Here is a 25011-nt window from a genome sequence, read left to right as displayed (position 1 = left end):
TGGGCCTCAGAGAAATTCAGAAACACACACACACACACACACACATCATTTAAAGTCTATCCACCTGCTATTAATCACAAGTTGGGAGCTAATAGGTATTATCATATAGATATGGACTTTATATAGAGATATATATTTAACTATCTATATAGATATAGATAGTTAAATATCAAGTTTTAAAATTCCATCATTTGAGGCTTCCCTGGTGGCACAGTGGTTGAGAGTCTGCCTGCTGAATCAGGGGACACAGGTTCCAGCCCTGGTCCAGGAGGATCCCACATGCCACGGAGCAACTAAGCCCGTGCACCATAGCTCCTGAGCCTGAGTGCCACAACTGCTGGGGCCTGCATGCCTGGAGGCCATGCTCCGCGGCGGGAGAGGCCACTGCAATGGGAGGCCCGCGCACCGCAACGAGGAGTGCCCCCGCTCATCGCAACAAGGCAGGGCCCGCGTGCAGCAATGAAGACCCAATGCAGCCAAAAATAAATAAATAAATAAATAAATTCCATCATTTTCCAAAGTAAATTTTTTTAAAAAATCCAAGGCGCTCCCTTTTTCAAATTACATTTCCCATTACACAATTTATCCCATCCCACCAAACAATTCAAATTTTCACGTATGAGTCCCACAAGAATGAATTAAACAGTAAGTCTAATCATATACCTTGCGAAATCATTGTAACTATAGACGCTATAGATGCCTGATTGCTTTTTCTAGATTCCCCTCTAATCTGAAAATTTCTAATTACTTCAATTAAAAACCATCACTCTAAAATGCAGAAGATCAGAATAAAAAGGACACGTCACCCCAGCCAGGCATTCTGGGATACACTGCACGCATTCCTCAGCTTGAAGGATTCAGTAGGGAGAAGCAGTGGCAGGAGGCAGCATATTTCCACCACCACCCCCAAGCCCAACCCCATTCCATGTGCTTCCCCAGGGCAACATCTGCTGACCTGGAGGTGCACACCTCTGGAGAGTGGTAAGGGTTCTTTCTGACTCCGGGCCTCCCCTATACCCACCCAAGGGTGGCCAGACTTACAAGTATAGGCTATTACAAGTGGGGCTATTCGGCATTAAAACCTCCACCACTCTCTGACCATTTCTAAGTGAAGCATTTTCCCCACACATACTTCACCTCAGGTTCCCAACCATTGGTCTTAAAATACTTCTATTTCTCTCCTTTCAAGATTACTTTCCACTTATTTTATCCTTAATGTTTGGTGTTTTTTCCTTTTTTCATCTTATGTGCATTTTAAATTACACTTTGTGTTACTTTTTTATCAAATATACATAAAAGTACAGAGAATAACATTAAGATAATCAACACCCATGTACCAGCTTAGCAAGACCTTAACATTTTGCCATATTTACTTCAGATCTTTTTGCAGAGGTCTGTTACAGCTGACACCCACTGTGAACCATCTTTCCCAGCTGCAATCCTCTTCCCTCCCTCCCTCCCTCCCTCCCTCCCCAGAGATAGCCACTCCCCGGGTGTTTAACATGCCCATGCACTTTAAAAACATTGCAAATACATACTACGTATTAATTATGGATATGCATATCATTTTGCACATTTTAAAACATCATATAAATGGCATCATACCGTACAAATCATTCTGCAACTTGCTTTTTCACTCAACATTGCATTCATTTTAACTGCTGCACAGAATTCCATTGTATGAATATACCATAATTCATTTTATCCATTCCCCTACTGATGGACTTTTAGGTTGTTTCCATTTCTTTACTCTTAAAAACAACGCTCTAATGAAGGCTCGTACACATCTTCTTGGGTAGCCCAGAAGCGGGCGGCAGAGTATGCACATCTTCACCTTGCCAAAGGGCTCTCCACAGTGATTGCACCAATTTACACTTTTCTCCAGCCGAGTATGAAAGTTTCCTTTGTTCCACATCCTCTCAAACACTTGGTGTTATGAGGTTTTTAAATTTTTGCCAATCTGATGGGTACGAAAGAGAGACTCACAGTTTTTAATCTGCACATCCTGTAAGGACAATCATGTTTATTGACTATTTAGACCATTATTTTCATTTTTTTCAACGTTCACATTGCCGTTTGATTCTATCATCACCTTACGGTGATTAATAGTAGAGACTCTGCATCCAGGCTGCCTGGGTTCAAATTCTGGCTCCATCACACCCACCTAGTGTCTGAGGACACTGCTTGACCTCCCCAGGTCTCAGGTTCCTCGTCTATAACGATAGAGCAGCACCTACCTCACGGGATTGTGAGGGTTTTATGAGTTAATACATGCAGAATGCTCAGAACAGTGCCAGGGAGGTCGGATGCTTCACCCTCAGCTGTTCCTGCAGCTGCTCAGCCTGATTCCCATAACGGACCTACCAACCCTCAGATGTGAGAGCTTCAAAACATCTCAATCTTGGTAACCCAGCTAAATGGCATGGGTCCTCCTGAGTCAATGGCACGTCTGAATCACTGGCAACATGTTCTTTTCTGAAGTCATATCAACTACTCACTTGGTCAGGAGTTATGTGTATTGCAGGTTCAGAAAACATTATCCCTACATTACTGAGCAAGTCATATAAACAATGAATGAGGTGGGAACAACAGTAAAACCAATGTGGCATAATGCTTCTGACATTAAATAAGCATCCAGCACATATTGGTGATGGCCTAATAAGGAAATGCTGCTGACCTGCCTCTAAAGAAAACTTCACTGGTGTTGAATCACACACCTAGACCGGCAGGAAAGAGGTACAAGGATGGATGCACAACCCTGCTCTTGACCTTGACCTCACCGGGCTACCTGGCTTCTATACTTCTACTTTGATGCACCTCCTTCACAGCAGAGTTTTAGCAGGATCCTGCTTGAGTGTCTAGCATTCAACACTCACGAAAGAGGGCAGAAACCCCTGGTTTGCCTCTCAGCTCCCAGCGATCCCCTAGGCAGAGGGGATGACCTTCCACCCAATCAAGGTTTCAGATAGGCGCCTCGATTTTCACAAGAGGCTAGCCAAGTTGCCCAACCTATTCATCTTGAAAGTATACAGATTGACCTTTAAACAGCGCAGGATATCTGCAATTCTGGACCTAGCCAGAGGCAATAATCTAAAGACATTTGCAGCTCATTTCTTGTTAGAACCAGTTGAGGACAGTGGTATAGACGGAAGACTGTGTCAAGCCCATCCATTCCTCTAGACTAGATAGCCTCGGTTTATCCACGGCTTAAGCCACCTAAAAGCTGCATAACGTTAATACAGCGGTATTCTCCGAGGTGGTGATTTTATTTTCTTCTTTTTAAACTCTTGTATTTTCCAAATTTTCTACCATGAGAAAGTGTTCTGTTTATAATAAAAGAAAAACATACAGGTTATTTTTAAAGGTTCATACTTGGAATATACTATAGTCCCCACTCCCACCTCCCAACGTAAGTGCTTTCCCTGAGCAACAACTGATATCATATTCTCTGCATTCGTGAGAAAACTTAATGAAAAAAATTATTTATGAAACCCCAAACTGCACTCTCAGGGAGTTTTTTCCTTTGAACAGGAATGTTGCTGAGGTTCTTCTCTACTCCACCACTCAGTTCATATTAGCCATATAAGAAACTTCTTCCAGAACGAAACACCAGCAAAACAGTTTCACCTGAGCAACTGGTGTCCTCTTTCTTCAGGGTCAGTGAGAATTATGTAACTTGTCGGGTATTCTCTTTTTATTTTGGGCAACAGAGAGGTCAGATGCAAATATGAATTATAGCCAATCACTAAGCAGGACCTTATGCCTATGCAGCCTTATTCTAAGGATCCCAGGCTCTAACTTGGTTTTTTTGTTTGTTTTGTTTGTTTTGAATATTTTTCTACTGAGTGGATGTATTCCTGAAGCAACCCGAAACCCTTCCTGCAATAAGGTAGGACACAGTTAAATGTAACTGTCATCTACACTGCTCAACATTAATGCTTAATATTTAAGTCCTAAAAATTTTAAACTGAGACAATAAAATCATGGTACAGTATCAACAATCTTTCTCAACTAATAAATAAAAGCTTAGTTGAACATGAGGAACTAAGAATTAATTATGATTTCACTCCCAGAGTTAAACCATTAAATTTCTTTTCCTTCACTTATGAAGGATATTTATTTAATTTTTTCATAACAAGACAGAGGAAACAAATACAGCAAAAATTCTTCCAGAACTATACAGATTAGCTAATAGAGCAGAAGAAGGTAATATATTATAGGTGTTATAAACACAGACTTTGACATCATCAGATAAGATCTGTGTTCAAATCTTGGCATCACTGCATCATAGCTTGAAAAAAAATGGGGCAGGGTAGAACCAAATTCACAATTACTAATTACTAATGGTATGAGTTTGCCCAAATGTAAAATGTGGAGAATAATTATCTATTAAATGTGTTGTGAGAATTAAATAACCTATACGCAGTGCTTAAAATAATGCATAGCATGTTATCCACTCAATCAGAATAGCTGTTTCTGTCGTTGTTTTTATATATAAAGCCTAAAAGAGCTCTCTTCTAAGCATTTAACTATTTCTGCCGAAGAACTACTGAAGAATTTTCTTGCGAAACTGCAAAACAGAAATACTTCTCAAAGATCAGTATTTAGCCTAACAATTCAGTGATTAGGCACTCTAACCAACTTACCTAAATTGTCCAGTGCGAAGAAAACAAAGAGCTCGGTTACCATAAAGAAGGTGATTTTCAGGTCTTTAAAAGAAATAATGTTTCGTCAGTAAAGAACATTACATACAAAACAAACATAACACAGAAATCGTAAGGCATGAAATAATTTTCAAAAACTTCACATCTGTGTGGCAGAGCACAAAGAATATAGCTCTTGTTCCTTCACTTCCTGAGCAACTTGTTCAAACCAACTTAAACTTCCCTGTATTCAAAATGAAGATTAAAAAGTTCTACTTTTTCTGCCTAGCTCATAGGGCTGCTGCAAGGATCAAATGAGACATATTAAAAAACTAGCAAACTACAAGTATGCTATAACTGTACAGAACAGAATACTTATGTAAGTCAGAACTGTACCACCTTCACAAAGAACTCAAATAAAGGAAGCCTGTAAATTACAACCGTAATTTAAATAGCTTCATTTCGAGTTTTGTCCTTTTTGGTTTTATCTTACTGTTCCTCTACCGCTTCCTAGAAGAACAGAGCAGCAGGCTTTCAGATGTGGTGTGCTACCTGGATTCACTCATTCCCCGTGGAGATGGGTAAGACAGGAAAGAGAGTAGCTGTCTACAGCGCACCCTCCTAAGGCTGCTACAGTATTAGATGGGCCAGCTAAGATGTCAGTAAGAGCCAGGTGAGGCACACTTGCAGGAATGCTACAAAATTCTAGCAGCTGAGCAAACAGAAGATGAGGTAGAGAGAACACATGCATTCTCTCAACAATTCCAACTATTACCCTTTAAAAATTCCCTCATAGAAAGCACAAATCCCTGAATGGGTGACATCTTAAGTACTAGTAACTAACCCTTTGTTATCAGTTAATAATTTGGAAGGAATTAGTGGAAGGGAAAACAAGAGCAAGAAAGAACAGATGACCCTGTACTGGAAAGCTTGGGAACAAAGTGGGGCAGGGTAGAAGCAAATTCCCAATTTCGTCTGATTCACTTGAGTTATACAACTTGATTAGTAAGTTCATCTACTCAGGTCATCTCATGCTTCTAATACCTACGGGTGAGAAAATATATTCTGCATAGCAAACTGATGATATTCTCCAATTCCTCATCTTGTGTTTCTTTCTAATGACTAGCATTCTAACTTGATCTGCCACATAAAAAGGGTCTCATTGTTCTATTTTGCTCTTACCTACATTCAATGGCTCTGGTGTAATAGATAATAGCTATATCAAATCTTTCTTTGGAAAACTCTTCATTTCCTTTCATTTTCATTAGTTCTCCTTGCTGAGAAATCAAGGTAAAAGAAGACCCATCAATTAAATGCAAAGAGAATCAGTAACCCCAATATTTAAGAAAAATGGTTCTGGGTTTCTATCTCAGATATCAGAAGTAACCTGGGGGATTACTTAGGTAGAAAATGAGAATTCAATACCCAACATTTTAGAATATACATTTAAAGAAACCTGTCTGTCTCTAATGACTCAACGCTAACTTTGATAAAGGGATATTAAAAAGTAAACAAAGCCATGACATTATGAATAACACTAACAATTTACCCCTTGTGTACCGTATTTGCAGGCCCACTTTTAAACAGACCTTGACATGCCTGCATATGCAGAAAAGAAATAAGATCCAAGTAGAATTTTAATTTTAGGTTAGAAAATGTGATGTTATTCAACAAACCTGAGTGCTTAAAAAATAATATATAAATCAATAACATATAGGCACTGTTGATTAGACTAACTGCCCCCCCAAAAAATCATGTGACCTACAGCAAGGATGAAATAAAAACAAAAAAAAACAACAACAAAAACTGAAATCAAAGATGCTACAGATATAACTAAAACTTTTCAACTCAAACCTTCAAATTTTCAAAATAAACAAATTATTATTTACTGGATTATATCAATGACTTTAGCTAGAGAATTAAGTAGAATATTAAATATTTTCCTAAATCCCTTTTTAAAAATTAAGTTAAAATCATATTTCCTATGAGTGAATTGCATGGCATGTGAATTACATGTCAATAAAGCTGGTGGCAAAGAAAAATCATATTCCCTCAACTAATTAAAAGCCTTTTAATTTAAAAAAAATCAAATTTCGATTTTCAATTAACTCTTAAAATCTATAACATTAGAAAATTCTGATCAAGATGGCTTCCTCTTCCAAAAAAAATATTCCAATCAAAATTTATTAAAAATTTCCCTCAAACGTGTTATCAAATTTTATAGTAGTTCCTTGTGTATTGACAGCAGTTTTACTGAACTTTCCTCTGAGTGTTAATAAAAGTTCTAACAAGCAAATCTTAAAATATACTTACAAGTAAATATTTATTCTCACCTCTAGACACTCCGCACAACTTTGAGTTTTAAATTCTTCAAGCAAATTGCAGTTTTCTGTTACAACTTTAGTAATGTGATACTTGTCTAAATTTTATTTTTAGGAGAGAGTGAGAGAACATTTGTTTAAAAAAAACAAATTGCTATTGTTAATGTTCTAATTCTTAGGCTACGTAGGTTGAGTCTGTAAAGTTCAAGATATACTTTCTAAATAATGTTTCTTATAATCTTTTACATGTATCAACAATATATTTTTAATAAACAGCTGATAAAATGTTTCAGAAAACATTAGATTCATTGCGTGCTAAGAATCTAATCTGTTTTATTTCTAGCATTTAAAAATCTTGTTTATTACTACTCTAGTTCTAATTGTAGTTAACAGTGCTCTGTCATAACACATTCCAAATAGGCCTCATAATTACTCAAGTCAATTCAACAAATGTTATTGAGCTATGGTGTACCTGGCACGAAGTTTAACTAAAATTTCTGAAAACAAAAACCTGAGAAACTACTTTCTAAAATGTGTTTAATATAAAAAAAAATGAAGAATTTAAAATGTCTTAATTCAACATTTTGACTCTCATGAATGTTAAAATTTGACATTTTTTGAAACATTATTCTCATAAAAATTTAATAAACTAATTAAAATGCAGTAGGTAATAACCAAAATTTATGTTAAAAATTTACCAGACATCATTTTCTGTATTTTAAGCTGTTCTATAAAAAAGATTTTAAGTGGTAAATAATAATTTTATTGCAACAAAACTATAGTTACACTTCTAGCCAAACATATTCACTTCCAAGGCAAAAGCAGTACCTAAAATTTAAGACTGAAGAAAGAATTTTGGAAGGTGACCAAATAAAGTAAACTAATACTAAAGGCACAGATTAAGATTATAGAACAAAAACCCGAACTTTGAGATCAGAGAGACCTGACTTCTCATCTAGGTTCGACTACTTAATAGACTAAAGAAATATCACTTAACCTTTCAAAGTTTGCTCATTTCTAAAATAGGATCACAGCATCAACCTGGCAGAACTATTATAAAAAGAGAGAACAGAGAAAGAGTTAGAAACGAGCCCAAATGGGTGTCCAGTACATGATACTGGTCCTTTACTTCCACCATAAAATCTAGGCTATAATTAAAGGCTTCCAAAACAACGAAGAGAACAACCTCTATCAACGTAACACAGCCCACCGTCCAATAAACATCAGGAAAACCTGTCTTGGGGCTTTCCTGGTGGCACAGTGCTTAAGAATCCACCTGCCAATGCACGGGACACAGGTTCGAGCCCTGGTCCAAGAAGATCCCACATGCTACGGAGCAACTAAGCCCATGCGCCACAACTACTGAGCCCATGTGCCACAACTACGGAAGCCCGCATGCCGAGAGCCCATGCTCTGCAACAAGAGAAGCCACCATAATGAGAAGCCTGCACACCACAACAAAGAGTAGCCCCTCTCCCCACAACTAACCCAACGCAGCCAAAAATAAGTAAATAAATTTATTTTAAAAAAAAAAAGAAAAACCTGTCTTCATATTTAAGATTAATTTCTCTCTAACACTCAGGTCAAGAGTATAAAATGTGCCCTCTACTCAAAATGGCAAATGGAAATGGCAAATTATCAGTCATTATCAACTAAAGAGCCAAATACTTCCTGTTTCAAGATCCCTATAAAAACACTACTAACACTCAAATATTTTAGAGAAAAATATTTCACAAGGTAAAAAATATATAAGGCAGCTTCATCATATATAAGAATAACAAATTCATCAGCGAAATGAAAATTATAATCTTATCTCAGTTACTTCTCTTATGAATGAGAATACATAAGCCCCAATGTGGTCTCTTTGGGTTTTATATATTAATAATTTATGGCATACATTTGCTAGGATGTTTAAAAGGTATTAACATCACAGATATCATCAAGACAGGAAATACAGAATAAAATTAACTACAGGGTTAAAGTTCTCTTATTCAGGCTTTTACTCATAAGAGAAAAGCGTTTTTTAAAATCCTAAGATAAGAAATCACAGCTACACATTCTATTTTCCAAAATAATACCTTTATAAAACTGAGTCAAGTAACAATTTAAAGCATTTATACTTACATTCAGTAAAGAAAATACTTAACATAGGCCAACAATTGTCAACTGCTCCTAACCTAGGTAAAATTGTTACATCGCCTGTGTATTTCACCCAATTCAAAGCTTCTTCCATTGCCAAGATTTTCTGTTTCAAAAAGAGGGATGAAAAATGTGATCTGTGTATTAATTATAAGTTTACATGTGGCATTATAAATTTATCTTATATAGTATTTCAGACTCTTATTACAAAACTTGTACAACCTCATGTTTTCATTACTATAGCATGAAGCCTAGAATAGCTAGACCCCAACACACAAGTTAACAGAGACCACAGACTCACATATGTTATATCTTCAGGTAACCTCAGGCCACCCTCAGAGCCCAGGATGCTGCTGCAATGATTAAAGACCTGGAAGTTGAGGTCTACAACCTGGCCAGAGGCTGCCCTAGGTAGCAGGAGAGTACAGTAACACAAGGTGAATAGGGGTCTCAGATTTCATCTAAACTGGGACTTCCATCCTTACCTTAAGATTAACGGTATCTATTAAGGTTCACGAAAGGGACTATGTACTTTAAATGGTCTGTGGCAAAGAGAAGAATAAGCATATAGGCAACAAGAGGAGGGCATGGTTGGGCAAACGAGCACTCAGTGCAATGACCTTCATGAAGGGTCGAGAGTTCACAGAAGTGTAATTCATACTTCTCGTGTCGGAAAAGATTTCAGAAATTAAATAATGAAGTCATCAACGCTGGTGTCAGGTTTAAGGGAAACATGTACATGTTTATGTCACCAGTAGCATTAAAAATTGGTTTATTGGGAATTTCCTGGCAGTCCAGTGGTTAGGACTCTGCGCTCTTACTGCTGAGGGCCCGGGTTCAATCCCTGGTCGGGGAGCTAAGATCCTACAATGTATCTGGAGATCATCTAGTAATTGTGTATCAAAATATGTTCATACCAGGGGCCTAATAACTTCATTTGTGAGAGAACATATGCCAGGTAAATAATCTAAAAGAGAAAAAGCAATCAACTTGTAAAAGAGGCTCAAAATTACACTACATATATGGGGGAAAATGATAATAATGCAAACCCCCCAAACAAGGAGATTGCTTAGGCAAAATATAGAAATCAGTACTACTAAATGCTACCTATAAAATGTTGACTCGGTGGGCCTAGTATTGATACAGGCGGCAATGAGAAGTGAGAAAACTGCCACTTATTCAAAGTGGTTGTATCGTATTCCCATGTTAACACTTACATTTTCTATTTTATAACCAATTCTCAATAAGCCTCCAATAAAGAATGAATCATTCTGCAAAACAGAAAAGACAAAACATTTTCTTCCTTATTCGGCCAATCATACTTTAATTTTCTAGTGGGAAAAAAAATTCTACATTTTAGGAATACTACTCTATGTACGTAGCAGTCCACTTTCTACGGCACTTTCATGCCCAATTTACCTCTTAAGGACCCTAAAACAAGTCAGAAATCGTCTTACACAGGGTTCTAATAATAAAATGATTTAGTTTAACTTTTATATGTACGGATTTTAAACTTTCAGATGTATGGTTCATTACACCTAAACTTTTTTATAAAATTACATTGGCTGGGCTTCCCTGGTGGCGCAGTGGTTGGGAGTCCACCTGCCAATGCAGGGGACACAGGTTCAAACCCTGGTCAGGGAGGATGCCGCGGAGCTGCTGAGTCTGTGCACCACAACTGCTGAGCCTGCGCTCTGGAGCCCGCGAGCCATAACTGCTGAAGCCTGTGCGCCACAACCACTGAGCCCGTGCTCCGCAACAAGAGAAACCACTGCAATGAGAAGCCCCACGCACCGCAACGAAGAGTAGCCCCCGCTCTCCACAACCAGAGAAAGCCCGCGCACAGCAACGAAGACCCAAAGCAGCCAAAAATAAATAAATAAAATTTTTTAAAAATTACACTGGCTGATATAAGTTGCTGCAAAGGATTAATCTGCAGGAAATAAATATCAGAATGCCCTTTATAAATTTAAGTTTGCAATCAGAATTACCAAGAAAAACACTTGGCTCCATAACCAACTGAAATGAGAAAAATTATTAAACAGCTTTCAAGGGGAAAAAAAACCCTCAGTGTAGTATAGGGATACCTCCTCAAACCTGACATGATAAAGTTTACCCCAAAGAAAAAATATTTGTGGTGGTGCTAACAGTGGCATGATTTTACGTTACAAGATAGGACCCATCACTTTCAGAATCTGCGGCAAAGGTTTCTGTGAACTAGGTGCACACTTCCATCTGTGACAAATTCTAATGTCTATTTGTTAACAGCAAGGAGCACGCCTGGTTCTCATCATGTCATGTCAGAACCACGAAAAAAGCCATCTACCTGATCTCCCAAACACACAGCACAAACTCATGGATAGCAGAATAAGCTCAGGTTAACCATTACCCATTAGTCATAAATTAGTAACATGGGCCTAATACCATATAAATAAATTAGTAACATGGGCCTAATACCATATAAATATCTATATCCTTGAAATGCGGGAGGGGAACACATTCTATCACTTACCGCAGCTTTCTTTGCCAAATCCACAATATCTTCCATCAACTCAAGATGTTGTAATTTCTTCAAACTTATCTCAGAAGCATGAGAACTGCTTAAAGACAAATTTATTTTTTAAAAGATTAGGGTCTCATATATAAAATTCATTGAATCTTACACTTAACTATATGTTATACCTCAATTTAAACTATTTGAATAAAATTAAGTTCTCTTACTTCACTCTAGGTAATAATAAGTTGTTTATTAGGTAGACAAAATACTACACTTTTTTCTTTCTTCTGTACTATAATACTGGTATTTATAAACAAGCATATTAATTTTTCCTTATTCAGCTTCAAATCTACCATCTAACGCTCTTCAGAGTTTCATTCATTATAATGTTACCACGATTATTCTTTTATATCCAAATCCCAAGTATTAACTTTTCCACTCTATTAAACAAAAGTAGAGTTGAACAGTATACAAGAATGAGACATAAGCCTCCCGTTGCACTTGGCATTCCTCAGTACTGGGCAACACACTCACCACTGTTCATACAAAATGGGTTAACAAGCAGTAACTTACTTCGCCTCCACACAGGGATGCAACCGTGATATTACAGAACTGTGTGGACGTTGAAACAGAAGTGGCCAGAAGACGTGTATTTTAATGGCATCACAGTAATCTTGCAGGATAGAAATAGGTTTACTACACCACATAGTGCAGATATCAAACTCTTAATTAAAAAGAAAAAGTTTTAAATTAATATTTTGTGCCTCATTTTGGAATGAATCAACACTGTCAAGGGAAAAGACAAAAATGGATATGGAAAGGTAAGAAATGAATGGATGAAATATTTTAACCTGTCAGATGTTAAGAATATCTAAGTGTTAGCTAAAACTCCATTTTAACAAGGAAAGGTTTTTTAATTTCTAGTTAAAAAGGATAATAAAGAATAAACTTTGTAAAGATGTGTAAGTCTGTTATGTTGATGTGAATGCATGAACCTCCCTTGATAGCTGTTTCAACAAATTAAAATTAAAATACCAAAGTACTCACCTAAGTTTCCCTCACTTTGGGTATAATCTTTATACTGTCTACCCTGAAAAAGAAAAAAATTCTTTTGACTTGTATCTGGTAAATGCAAAAGTAACAGTTCTTGATTTTTAATGTAAGGGTTATCAATACTAAACTAAAAACTTAAAGTACGTTTACTTTTACACTTTGAATACAACATCTTCAACCAATGAGTCTTTTGGCCTTTTTCAGTGTTTCCCCAAGTCTGTTTCTATGGCTTTCCCTGAGAGCCTTTAGTCTCAGCTCCAGTCAGAAAACAAGCTTTCACCAGCACTGCACATTCTCCTTGTTGAGGCACTGTTTACTTCTCCGTCTGAAATGACCTCTTCAAAAGCCATACATATCTCCCTATCAAATCTCTTTGTGTGTAGCACAAAAATATCTTTACTCAGACAGCTCTATACCACAAAACCTTCAAGAAGTAAATCGTAAAGGTTCTCCTAAGAAGGAAAAAAAAATGTATAACTATGTATGGTGATGGACGTTAACTAAACTTATTGTGCTGATCTCATGATATATACATATATTGAATCCTTATGTTGTACATTTGAAACTAATGTCATATGTCAATTATACCTCAATTTTTTAAAAAAATAAACCTTTAAGAATACACAATGTTAAAAACAAAAAGTGAAGGGGACTTCCCTGGCAGTCCAGTAGTTAAGACTGCACTTCCACTGCAGAGGGCATGGGTGTGATCCCCTGGTCAGAAAACTAAGATCCCGCATGCCACGCGGTGTTAAAAAAAAAAAAAGTTAAGAAATCTACTTACCACCCCGTCACAGTAAAGTTGAGTCACACGAACATAATCATTGGACATAAATTCGGAGGCAAAGACACAATCATCTACATAAGGGCACTCTTCTAACAAGGCATAATCTGCTACAGTGACATTTCCCAGGGCAAAATCGTCCATGGTGCACCCTCCTAAGGACACAACAAAACCCAAATCCATAATCAAATCATTTGAGATGATATGACAAGCAGTTTTCCTAGCTTCTATAGTATATCTGAAAAATACCTGGAACTTATGCCCCAAGGAAATAACTCCAATGAGAACACTGAGCTCTGGAAGATTCTCAACCTCATTTGCTAGTCTTTCCCCTTGACTCTCCTTGAGTATCAGTTTAATCTATTTCTTCCTTTTGTCAGGTTCAAAGAATCACCATCTCTACCCTGAATTTAACTGTTTACATGTCTCCTTTAGATGGAAGATAAGTAAGGGCATCTTATTCATCTTTGTATGTGCCTAGATGAATGAACAAAAGACATCCTTCCACTGCTGCCCTTTTACCCCAACTGCTTTTACTGCCTCTGTGAAATATGCTGTTTCATCATACAGAAACTCTGCCACATTCTCAACCTCCTGGCTGGAACTAAACCCTGACTGCACTGAGAAAACGGTTTCCTCTCAGCTGTTCATATTCTCCTATCCATGCCTCAGTGTGTGTGTCTGTCTCGGGCAAAGGGGCAGAGCTGAAGTGGTACAGGGAGAGTACGTAGCCTCCTAACCCCTCACAGCCGCATCCAGACCTGCCATCCTCCCAGCAATCGCTGCTCCTAACGCTCTCACAACAGCTACAGCAGCACGGCAACGCCCCTTACATTATCAGCGACCATGCTCTTAAAACAAGTACTTCAGTGGGGGGACGGGGAATTAGGGCTAGAGTTTCAGACTGAAGTGTAAGTCCCCTGAAGAAAGTTCAATAACAAAAATGTATAGCTATCAGTGAATAGCTACGAAACCTAAATATCACTGGAAAATGCAGCATTTTATTACTTGTAACTCTTGCCCAAGTAGTGGCTTTCTTTTCCTATCATCACCAGCACCACCATTAACACCGTTTTTTATACCTGTTCACTTCATCACTATTATCCCACTACTGTTATGATAAACCAAGTTTCTTTTTTCCCAAGCAAGACCACCATGAGTCCTTGGAAAACACATCTGTTTCCTTAAGTAATCCTTCCTCTTATGCCCAATTTGCTGTCCAACAACCTCACAATATCAGAAGTGAAGACCAATGACCACCTTCCTAGCAAACTGCCGGTACCATTTGTCCTATGTTGTACCAGGCGTTTTACACGTACCATCTCACTGATCCTCACAGCAATTCTTTGCAGGCCCAATTATTATCACAGTCACTGTACAGATGGAAAACATGCATAGCAAAACTAAGTAATCTGCTCAAGGTCACCAAGCTAGGCAGGATTCAAACCTAGGTCTTCTGATTCCACAGTTTCCTCTCAAACACTGTATTTCACTGGATCTACGTTTCGTTGTCACTGCCGTCTAGCTGCCTCCTGGCTGTTGTCATGTTTAAGAACACAGGCACCTAGTTCACAGTGTTCGCCTCTTTCCTCCAATCATCATTCCAGCCACACCAACGTCCATGTGGACAACCCTTCAGGACTCTAGCCTTGCAGTGCAACCACCTTCTCAACTAAAATGAAATCTGCGGCCCACCTCACCTAGGCTCTTCCTTCACAAGGCCACACCTTGGACCACTGCCCAGGTCTAAACCAGTTTTTAAATCTTTAACTCTGATTAGCTCCTCTCCAACCACACCCAGGAATCATTACGACTTACGTCTCCCCTATCTCCTACCACATTCTTCAACCTCATCAAGAATTCTTCCTTTTCTGCCATTCAAATCCTCCATTCTCGTTTATTTTCACTTTCCTAATATAGGGTTTCCACTTCCACCATTTAAGGGAAGCTGCTTCAATAAAGCCGTTGGCGACCTTTTCCAGTAGACTGGATATCTACAATGTCCGGAACCTGACCTGTCCTGGATGAACAATACTTCCAGAGTTTAGAGAATTTAACTCCAAAAGTAAACGATGACTGGAAAAAATATGAAGACATTTTAGCACCCGAAGTATGGCACATAATATGGGACATATGCTATTCTGGGAAATATATACACTTTTAAACTCATTTGTCTTGCAAATGTTTTTTGTATATAAATACAGAAAGAGCCAAGAACGGTCTGTCACAGCCCACACATCACCATCATGGCATCAGTTACAATACAATTAACATGCTCATACCTGGCAGACTGAGCCACTGTGACACCATGCTGGTCAGTCACAGCCTGGCATATCTCACTGATACCAGGCCCTACACCAACTGCACCGTAATTACGACATTGGTGTTATTTTTATTTTCTGTTTTGTTTTAACCAGAGAGGCGATGCGGCATAGTGGTTAAGAGCATAGACTCTGGAACCAGACTGCCTGGGCTTGAATCCTGGCTCTATTTCCTGAGTGTGTGATCTTGGACAAGTTACTTAACCTCTGTAGGCTTCAGTTTCCTCACTTAATCAAATGAGGACAGCAATCCTACCTATCTGATTAATCCATTAACACATTTAAAGTGCTTTTAATAGCACACAGTGTATAGGAAACGTTACAAATATCAGCTATCATTAACATATTAGATGAATGTTTTTTTAATCCGCTATTTGGATGCCTCTAACTAAATGGTCTCCCTTAATTGCTAATTCCAAAGAGCACTTTTCAGCTTAAGACTTACTTGACGCTGTTGACCACTTCCTCCTTCTCAGAACTCTTCATTTGGACTCCAAAGACCATCTTCTCCTGGTTCTCCTCCTATTCTTCTGGCTGCTCTTCCTCAGTCTCCATGGCTCTTCTTCTCCATTCCCCGCCACCCAAATGTCAACTCTCTTTTCTTCTCACGCTTACTCTCTCCTTGGGTGACCTTATCCACCATACCCATGCCTTAAAACAGCACTTTCTGAACTTCCATCATTTGCATAGCTTCACCACAATTTTTGCCATTTCCACAGATCCCATGTGTTTTACTTAATATTCTCTTCTTTTGGGGCTCACTTGGTCTAAGTGATAATATCCATGATATTATAGGTTTGAAATACAGCTTACGTTTTTCAGACACGTTAAATTCCTATTTTTTTTATCTGTGTACTACTTTAAATTACTTCATACTCACTGTAGCAAACCACAGCTGACATGTCCAAATGCTGAAGACTCTCAAATCTCTCCAGGCTGGGTTGCACCTCATGACTTCTAGACCCTCCCTATCGACTGCTACTGGGTCTTAACCAAGATGTCCCGCAAGCCTCTCAGATTCAGTAAGTTCAAAAACAAACTTATCTTTTTCCTCAAGAACAAATGAAACCAAGTTCTTTCCTCTTTCTGTATGTTACCAGTTAATTGCTCTACATGCCACCTGGTTACCCAAACCAGAAATCTGGAGGTCAGTCTACACTCCCCCAGTCTCCTTCAACATTCCTAACCAACCTGACCATGAAGTCCTGTCCTTTCGACTCCTCTAAGGAGTCCAAAATTAGCACACATACACCTCTTCGTGCCCACTGCCAATGCCTTGGTTGCAGCTCCACCTTTTCTCCTCTGAACTACTTAAACAAGCAGTCTCCTAACTGCTGACTTGCCTTCAATCTTGGCATCCCCTAAAACTCCGATCATAACACTTCACTGCTTAAAATAATTGAGAAGCTTCTCATCATCTTCAGGATAAAGTCCAAACTCCTTACTATAGCACAGAAGGCCTTTTGTGATCCTGTTCCTGCATTTCTCTAGTCACTCCATGACATGCAACGTAGAAGCCAGTCATACTCAGCTGCCTGGCACTTCTAAACAAACCTTATTCTGCAACCACAATGCCTACCAATCCTTAACACTCGATTCCAGGAAGCATTTCCTGAACTTCTCACTACCACCAAGTTTATTTTTGCACCGCTTCTCTGTAAGCCCCGAGCACCCTGCTCATATCTTTTTGACAGCAATTTTTATACTGTTTGGTCATTACAGGTTTCTCTCTGTAGGTTCACTATGTCCAGAGGACACACTGTGCCCTACTCATCTTGATTCCGTATCTCAGTGCTTCCCAAATTTTTAATTTGCATACCCCAAAGTAGAAAACTTTGCCAAACCCACTTGTCAACTGTACTGTTACCTATTTAATATTTTTATTTAGACTAACTCAAATTTTAACTTAGACGTAAACTTGTTTTAATGGAAAGTTTGTTACCACCAAGAAATCTTAAGTTTGGTAGGAGAGAATTTTTTTTCCTAACACATACTAAAATGAATATACTACAAAAATTAAATACTAATGTAAAGGACTTCTGAGCCCATCAATGATGATGAACTAATGGGGCACTCCATGACTGCAAAACAAAGTGGATGCTAGATTTTTAAAATTTTGCTGAGCTCATAGAAATAGCCAACATTTAAAACCACCCTTTCCCCCCCAAAGCAACAAACCTCTAGCTAGAAACTAAACCTGACAGTCAACAATGATAAATCATAATGCCAAGAGCAATAGTGGGATCATGGGCCAGAAGCAAAGTGAGAAAACTGAAAGGCTGGTCCCACGTAAAGCTCCCAGCCAAAGCTAACACAAATCCTATCAGAAGGAAAGTACCCCCAAATCAGACTCTCAAAATCCCCACAGAGAAAGATCAATCAATCAAGAGTTCATCACTGAAAATCTCTAAGCACAGGAGGTAACAATCCACCATAAGAAAGGCAACAGAAAAAACAAGCAATAAATTTAGACCCCTGAGGACATCAAACATTGGGACTGCCAGGCTACAGAATACAGATTCAAAAAAATGAGCAAGCAACATGAGACTAAAAAAAATGACTGGGTACAGCTAAAAAAGAACCGAGTGATACTTTAAGAAACTAGAAATATAATTGTTGAAAGTAAAGGAAAATAAAACACATGGGTCAAACAGATGATCAGGCACAGGTGAAGAGAAAACTGACGAACAAGAACATATGCCTGATGAAATTACCCAGCAATTTAAGTGCTGGCAAAGATACAAGGAAATGAAAAATGTGAAAGATGAAAAGTGATCTGGAAACAGTCTAATACATATATATCCAGTTAAATTTCCGGAAGGAGAAAATAGATAAAATCAGAGAGAAAGTATTTAAAGGACACAAGGCTCAGAATCTGCTAGACCTCATGAAGACAAAATTCTGAATCAGGAAACACATGTATCCAAAATAGGATAAATAAAAAGTAATAATCATCTAGACTTAGAAGTGAAGATGTAAACCAAAGACAGAAAATCCAATGCAGCCAGAAGAAAAATAATATTTTCTTCAAATTATCATAAATAAAACTGGCAGCAGACAACTTTGCATGTAGAATAATATATTTACCATATAAGCAGAAAATAAAGCATCAACCTAGAACTGTATACCCATCAAAATTATCCTCAAGAACAAGGGTAAAATAAAAATAATTTTAGATAAAAAAATGAGTTGACCACCAAGAGACCTGAACTAACTTCTAAAAGTACCAATTAAAAATCATAAATTACCTGACTGGATTAAAAGAAAAATCTAGTAATATATTCTTCATAAGAGATACCTAAAAATCTAAGGACATAAGAAAAGTGACATGAAAATGAAGAAAAAGGTTATTCCAGGTAAATTACCACCAAAAGAAAGGTGGGATAGACCAAACAGACCCTAAGACAAAAATCAAAATTAAGCATGGAGAGAACCACAACATAACAGAAAAGGTTCAACCCACTAGGAAAACAATGTTTAGCTTGCATGTATCTAATCAAATAGTCTCAAAATACATAAAAAGAAAAACTGTTAGAACTACAGGAAGTCTGTTAGAAGGTAACAGTGGAAGACTACATCTCTCTCATGATAGGTCAAACAACTGAAAATTAATATAGACAGTCTGAACAACACAATTTACAAGCCTGATCTAACACATACATAACAACTAGAGAATACATACTCTTCACAAGTACACACAGAATAGTTATCACAATTCCCTATGTACAAGGCCATAAAGCAAGGGCAAACAAATGTTTTTAGAAAGATAAAATATACAATACATTCTCTGACAACACAATTAAGAAATGAACGAAAAGGAAAAATGTTAATGAAGAAACATTTGGAAATTTTAAAGCATATTTTAAAGAAAACATTAAAACACGTAAGTCAGAGAAGAAATCAAAATAGGAATTTTAATAATACTTAAATTTAAAAGTTAATGAAAATACCATAAATTAAACCATGTTACATAAAGCAAAAATGAACTGTGAGGAAGCGTATAGCTTTACATGCTTGTAGTAGGAAACAGGAATGACTGAAAATTAGTAAGTTAATCATGCAATTTAAGTTAGAAAAATAATAAACAATAAACTCAAAGAAGGAAAAGGAAGGAAATCATAAAGGAGACAAAAATCAATGAACTAAAAAACAAAAATATAATAGAACAAATGAGGCCAAAAATTCATCCCATGGCAAGATTAATAAAATAGACAAACTTCTGGCAAAATTTAAAAAATAAAAGTCGCACACAAATAATATTCAAAATGAGAAAAAGGAACATAACTACAAGTAAAAGAGATTAAAGAGAATTAAGACAATACCATGAACCTGATGCCAATAAATTTTTAAAAGTAAATAAATAGGGCTTCCCTGGTGGCACAGTGGTTGAGAGTCCGCCTGCTGATGCAGGGGACGCGGGTTCATGCCCCAGTCCGGGAAGATTCCACATGCCGCGGAGCGGCTGGGCCCGTGAGCCATGGCCACTGAGCCTGCGCGTCCGGAGCCTGTGCTCCGCAACGGGAGAGGCCACAGCAGTGAGAGGCCCGCGTACCGCAAAAAATAAATAAATAAATAAAATTTACCAAAACTGACTAAAAGAAATGGAAAACCTGAAGTCCTATTACTATTCAATTGCTAATTATCAACAATTTACAGTCCTCTACACACAAAAAATTAGATCCAAATGATCTCACAGATAAATGCTACCAAACTTTTTGTTGTTGTTCAGCAGATCACTAGTGAACAGAGGGCCAATTCAATACACGGAGTGAGGTCAATTGTAGCCACATGGGGGGAAAAAATGAATGTGGATCATTACCTCACACCATATACAAAAATCAGTACCAGATGGATTATGAACTTAAATGTGAAAGGCGTCATTTAAAAACTTCTAAAGAGAAACACAAGAGAATGACTTTATAATCCCAGGGCAGGGAAAGTTTCCAATTAGATTACATTAAAATTAAGAACTTCTGTTCAGCAAAATACACCATGAAGTGCAAAAAGACAGACCATGAACTAGAAGAAATTTACAACATGTATACTCAATAAAGGATCGATGTTACCAGTTTGTTTTAAAAGACACCCCAACAGAAAAATGGGTAAAAGATATGACGAGGTATTTTTTTTGTGAACAAAAAGGACAGATGGTTCACAGACAAATGAAAAGATGCTCAAACTCATTAACAATCAAGAAATACAAATTAAAACCACAATGCACATCATTTCATACCCATCTGATTGATAAATATTAAGAAGTCTAAAAGTAATAAGTGTTGCAGAGAATATAGATCAACTATAACTCTTACACACTGCTAATCAAAGTATATAAATTGACAAAACTGCTTGCCAAAGTATAAGCTGGTACAACCACTTCAGAAAACAATTTGGTATCATTTTGTAAAGTTGAACATTCACACCCCATAACCCAGCAATTCCACTTCTAGCAAATAGCTTACCATAGTGGTATTCCGATATTTTTTTACTCACAAACCACAACGCTTTAAAAATTACATATTCTTCACACTTTAAAATGACATCTAAAAAATTTCAGCCCCAAGTTTAAAAATTGCAAAGGATGAATTTCTGGAGTATCACAGTGACATTTTAAAACAGACATATCATTGGTTTAAAATGTCATAATTATTACAGCATAAAGTTGATCAAAAAATAACTAGTATATATAATGATAATTAAACATAAAAGTTACATTTTATTGGAAATGCAGCTCTTGAGGAGATGGGAAGTGTCTGGATTAAAAGAGGTGTTTCCTAACACTATAGCTGCATGTATTTTAGATTAGCCTTTTGTTTTCCATGGAGAGTTTTTCAACTGGGACACTACCCTGGTAAGATTCCATATGGGTGAGCGCTATGCATTCCTAATTTAAGGCAGAAGTGCTACTGTGAGAGGGAAGGTGGGAAAGTAGAACCAGGAGGAAGTTTCTGTCACAGGCTTCGGCATTACCAGTTTTACGAAAGGGTACACATGGAATTTAATGATCACAAATTGATTCATTAATATTACCTGTGCCCAAGTACTCCTCAGAAAATCTTACTTCCCCAGAGGTCATATACCCCAGTGTGAAAAGTAGAGAAATTCTTGCAACTATGTACCAGAAGATATGTACAAGAATCTTCAAAATAGCAAAACCTAGAAACAACCAAAATGTTCATCAACAGAAGAACACATACACTGTGTTATATTCACCCACAGAATATTACACAGCTGTGAAAATTAATGGCATATCTATACTGAATATCAGTGACTCTTAGAAACATAACATTGAGTGAAATAAGCAAGACCCAGAAAGCTGTATCCAGTATTCCTTTTTTTAAATTCAAAAACAATATAAACCACACAATACATTGTTGAGGGATGTATACATATCTGATAAAATTATTTTTAAAAAAACAAGGAATGACACACACAATTTAGGATAGTAGTCACTCTGGAGGTGAGCACATTCAATATTGGTCATTTTGATTCCTGGATTGATCATTTTGATTCTTGGATTGAGTGGTGGGTTGATAGGTGTTCATTTTATTGTTTTGCTTCACAACTTGCGTATATGTTACATATTTTGAAGGTATCAAATAATACATTAGAGGAAAGAAGATTTTTAAAAAACCGTTCATCATATGCAAAAAAGTATTTAATTAAATCACCTCACCTGCTATTAGAGAGGTACATCTAACATACCATGGAATTATCTTACATCAACCATTGGAACTGATACATTAGGTACAAAATAAATGTTTACTGGAATTAATCTTATGAGAACCAAATGAGATAAAGACTGAGCTAGTTAACTGTGAGAGATGAACCCATAGGCTGACACAGGGCTAGAGCAGAAGCCAAGGTGGGTGCAAGCAAATTTAGCTGCAAGCTAAAGTTATAAGGAAGCTGGTCAGTAAAGAGAAGGCAAAAATGTAAAAGTCAGGTAACATACAGTGTTAGCAAGGGTGTGACAAATGGGTGTCCTCACTCAATACCAGTGAGAGTGAAAATTAGTGCAACCACTTTGAGAGCTTCTGTGATATTTAGTTACGTTGAAGATGCATATTTCCTAGTATAGAGCAAATCCACTACTAGGTGTATTTTCTCGAGAAACTTCCAAACGTGTGCACAAAGCAGACAAGTACAAAGATGTTTATTGCAGGATTGTTTTTTTAGAGTCAAAAACCAGAAACAAAGCCCATCAACAGGTAAAAGGATAAGTAAATTATGGTATATTCATACAATGGAATTCTATACCAGCAATTAAAATGAATGAACCAAACACAATTATCCAATTTATTCATATGTAAGTCTAAAATGTGATGCTGATCGAAAAACGCAAGTTGCAAAAAGACACATTGTTTAATACCATTAAAGTTTAAAACACACAACACTATATATTGTTTATGGATCCACCGTGATCAAAGTATAAAATATGCAAGGGAATGATATACACAAACCTAAACACGGTGACAACCTCTACGGAAGGAGGGGCAGGAACTGAGAGCACCTCCATATTTTGCAATTTTAGTTCTTTTAAATTAAAAAGAGGATCTGAAGTAAATTCGGCAAAATAATTACATCTGTAAATCTTAATCATGGATTGGTTAGATACCCCTCTGTATTTTATGTGTGAAATCTTCCAGAAATTAAAAAAAAAAAGAAAAAACCGGAAAATTAGGCTAGAGTAAGAAAATTGAGCAAATGAACAACGAGAAACAGACACCGAAACGCAGCCCTTGAGCGCAGAGCACGAACCTTTGAGCAAGAGGAGTAGCTGGGTCTCTAATGGGTAATGGGTCTCTAATAGGATAAATAGCAAATTTCCTGCAATACAGAATGTCCTAGCTAGAGCTGTAATTATGAGGAAACTGCTCCCAAGGCGGGAGTAAAACCTGTAAGATGTCTACCTTGTTTCCCTCGCCATGACGCCAGGTAGAATCAAGAGAGTTAATTGACGTGAACGCCATAAACCACTATATGAACCGTTAAGTATTATCAAGAACGCCCAGGATCGGCTAAAAGGTATTTGCCCAGGTGTCGTGTACATATTATTTTGGAAGGAGTCTGCAATCGAAGGTCTTTGGGCGTGTAGGGCGCCTCTGAAAATAGTACGCCACACTGGTATCAACCAACATTCACCTATGCCTTGACTCCATTTTTGGCCCTTGGCCCCCTTATTCCGCCCCCAAAACAGGCTGGCTCGACCGGCCACACCTGACATCGTAAATATTACGGCGCAGCTGGCCAGACCCGCTGCTGTCCCCCCTTCCCATTAGCGCTGGGGGAGGAAGGATGCTCCGAAGAGGCGCAGGGGACGGGGGAGCACTGAACTGATTTCTCCCTCCCCGTCCCCTCCCCGCGCTCGGCAGCCATTCTCACGAAAACAGGTGGCGCAGGTGTAGGGAACACAAGACAGAGGAGGGGCGCGCAAGAACGTTCACGAACACTCGCGAACGACGACCTGATCACGCACTCGACAGGACCCAGGCGCAACGCGCGCGCGGGGACACGCGAGGACGCACCGCCGGGCGGACGATGCTGCAGGCGGGGGTCTCGACTACAGGAGGCGCGGCCGCGCGCGCGGAGGACGCGCACTCCCGGAGAGAGGCAGTGACACAAACGGGGGCTCCCACACCGCCGGGGTGCCCACGCCGTCGCCGGTTAGAACCAGCGCGGACACAAAGGAGCCGGGAGGGGACACACGGGGCCGTGCCCACCCGCGCTCAGGCCGCCGGACCCTCCGCCTAGCGAAGGTGTCACCCGCGCACCGACTGGGGCGAGAGTGCGCGTGCGGCCGGGGGATGCGCACACAAAGGGGCTTCTCCCACCTTCGCACAGAAGCCCGGAGGGGGCCCCACTTAAAGAAGGAGGACACCAGACAAAGGAAACACACCCACTGAGGCCGACAAAAGCGACCACACACTCCCGCTCTGCACCGGCACCCAACCCGCGCACACACACCGCGGGCGCCACGGCCAACGACGCGGGGCGACGCGCACACACCCACACTCACCACACACCCACGGAGGGGGTGTGGAGGGCCCCTCTCCCCGGGCATCTCGGCTGCAGCGCGACAAGGTGACGCATCCGGAAGCCCTGCCGCGCGCCAGGTGTGCACTCACCGGGGCCCGCAGCCCGCGAGCCTTGGACGCGGGCCGCCGCCGCCGCCGCCGCCGCCGCCTCAGGCCCTCCACGTCAGCCAGCGGGCGGGCAGGAGCGGCCGGCGGAGCAGGCGGCAGACGCGTCACGT

General features: G+C 38.8%; 1 protein-coding gene across 12 annotated transcripts in view; it reads right to left on the bottom strand.

Annotated features, from left to right (window-relative positions):
• TTC3 (tetratricopeptide repeat domain 3) overlaps window positions 1–25009 on the bottom strand; it is a 141077-nt gene extending 116068 nt beyond the window's left edge. The window contains exons 1-11 of one of the 12 annotated variants that reach the window (XM_067739463.1): window positions 24884–24989; window positions 21786–21911; window positions 13438–13592; window positions 12648–12690; window positions 12174–12324; window positions 11616–11703; window positions 10321–10374; window positions 9089–9209; window positions 6977–7062; window positions 5826–5920; window positions 4647–4709 (exon numbers count right to left, since the gene is read on the bottom strand). In XM_067739463.1, coding sequence (XP_067595564.1) covers window positions 4647–4709; window positions 5826–5920; window positions 6977–7062; window positions 9089–9209; window positions 10321–10374; window positions 11616–11703; window positions 12174–12324; window positions 12648–12690; window positions 13438–13592; window positions 21786–21831 — 902 coding nt within the window. In that variant the 5' untranslated portion in view covers window positions 21832–21911; window positions 24884–24989. The other 11 variants (XM_067739465.1, XM_067739468.1, XM_067739470.1 and 8 more) reach the window with 11 other exon arrangements.
• Window positions 25010–25011: the final 2 nt, after the last annotated feature.

The sequence above is a fragment of the Pseudorca crassidens genome, chromosome 5 (assembly GCF_039906515.1).
Source record: "Pseudorca crassidens isolate mPseCra1 chromosome 5, mPseCra1.hap1, whole genome shotgun sequence".
Classification (NCBI taxonomy): domain Eukaryota; kingdom Metazoa; phylum Chordata; class Mammalia; order Artiodactyla; family Delphinidae; genus Pseudorca; species Pseudorca crassidens.
The sequence above is the reverse complement of the archived record's forward strand: the minus strand, read 5'-3'. Positions and strand labels throughout refer to the sequence as shown.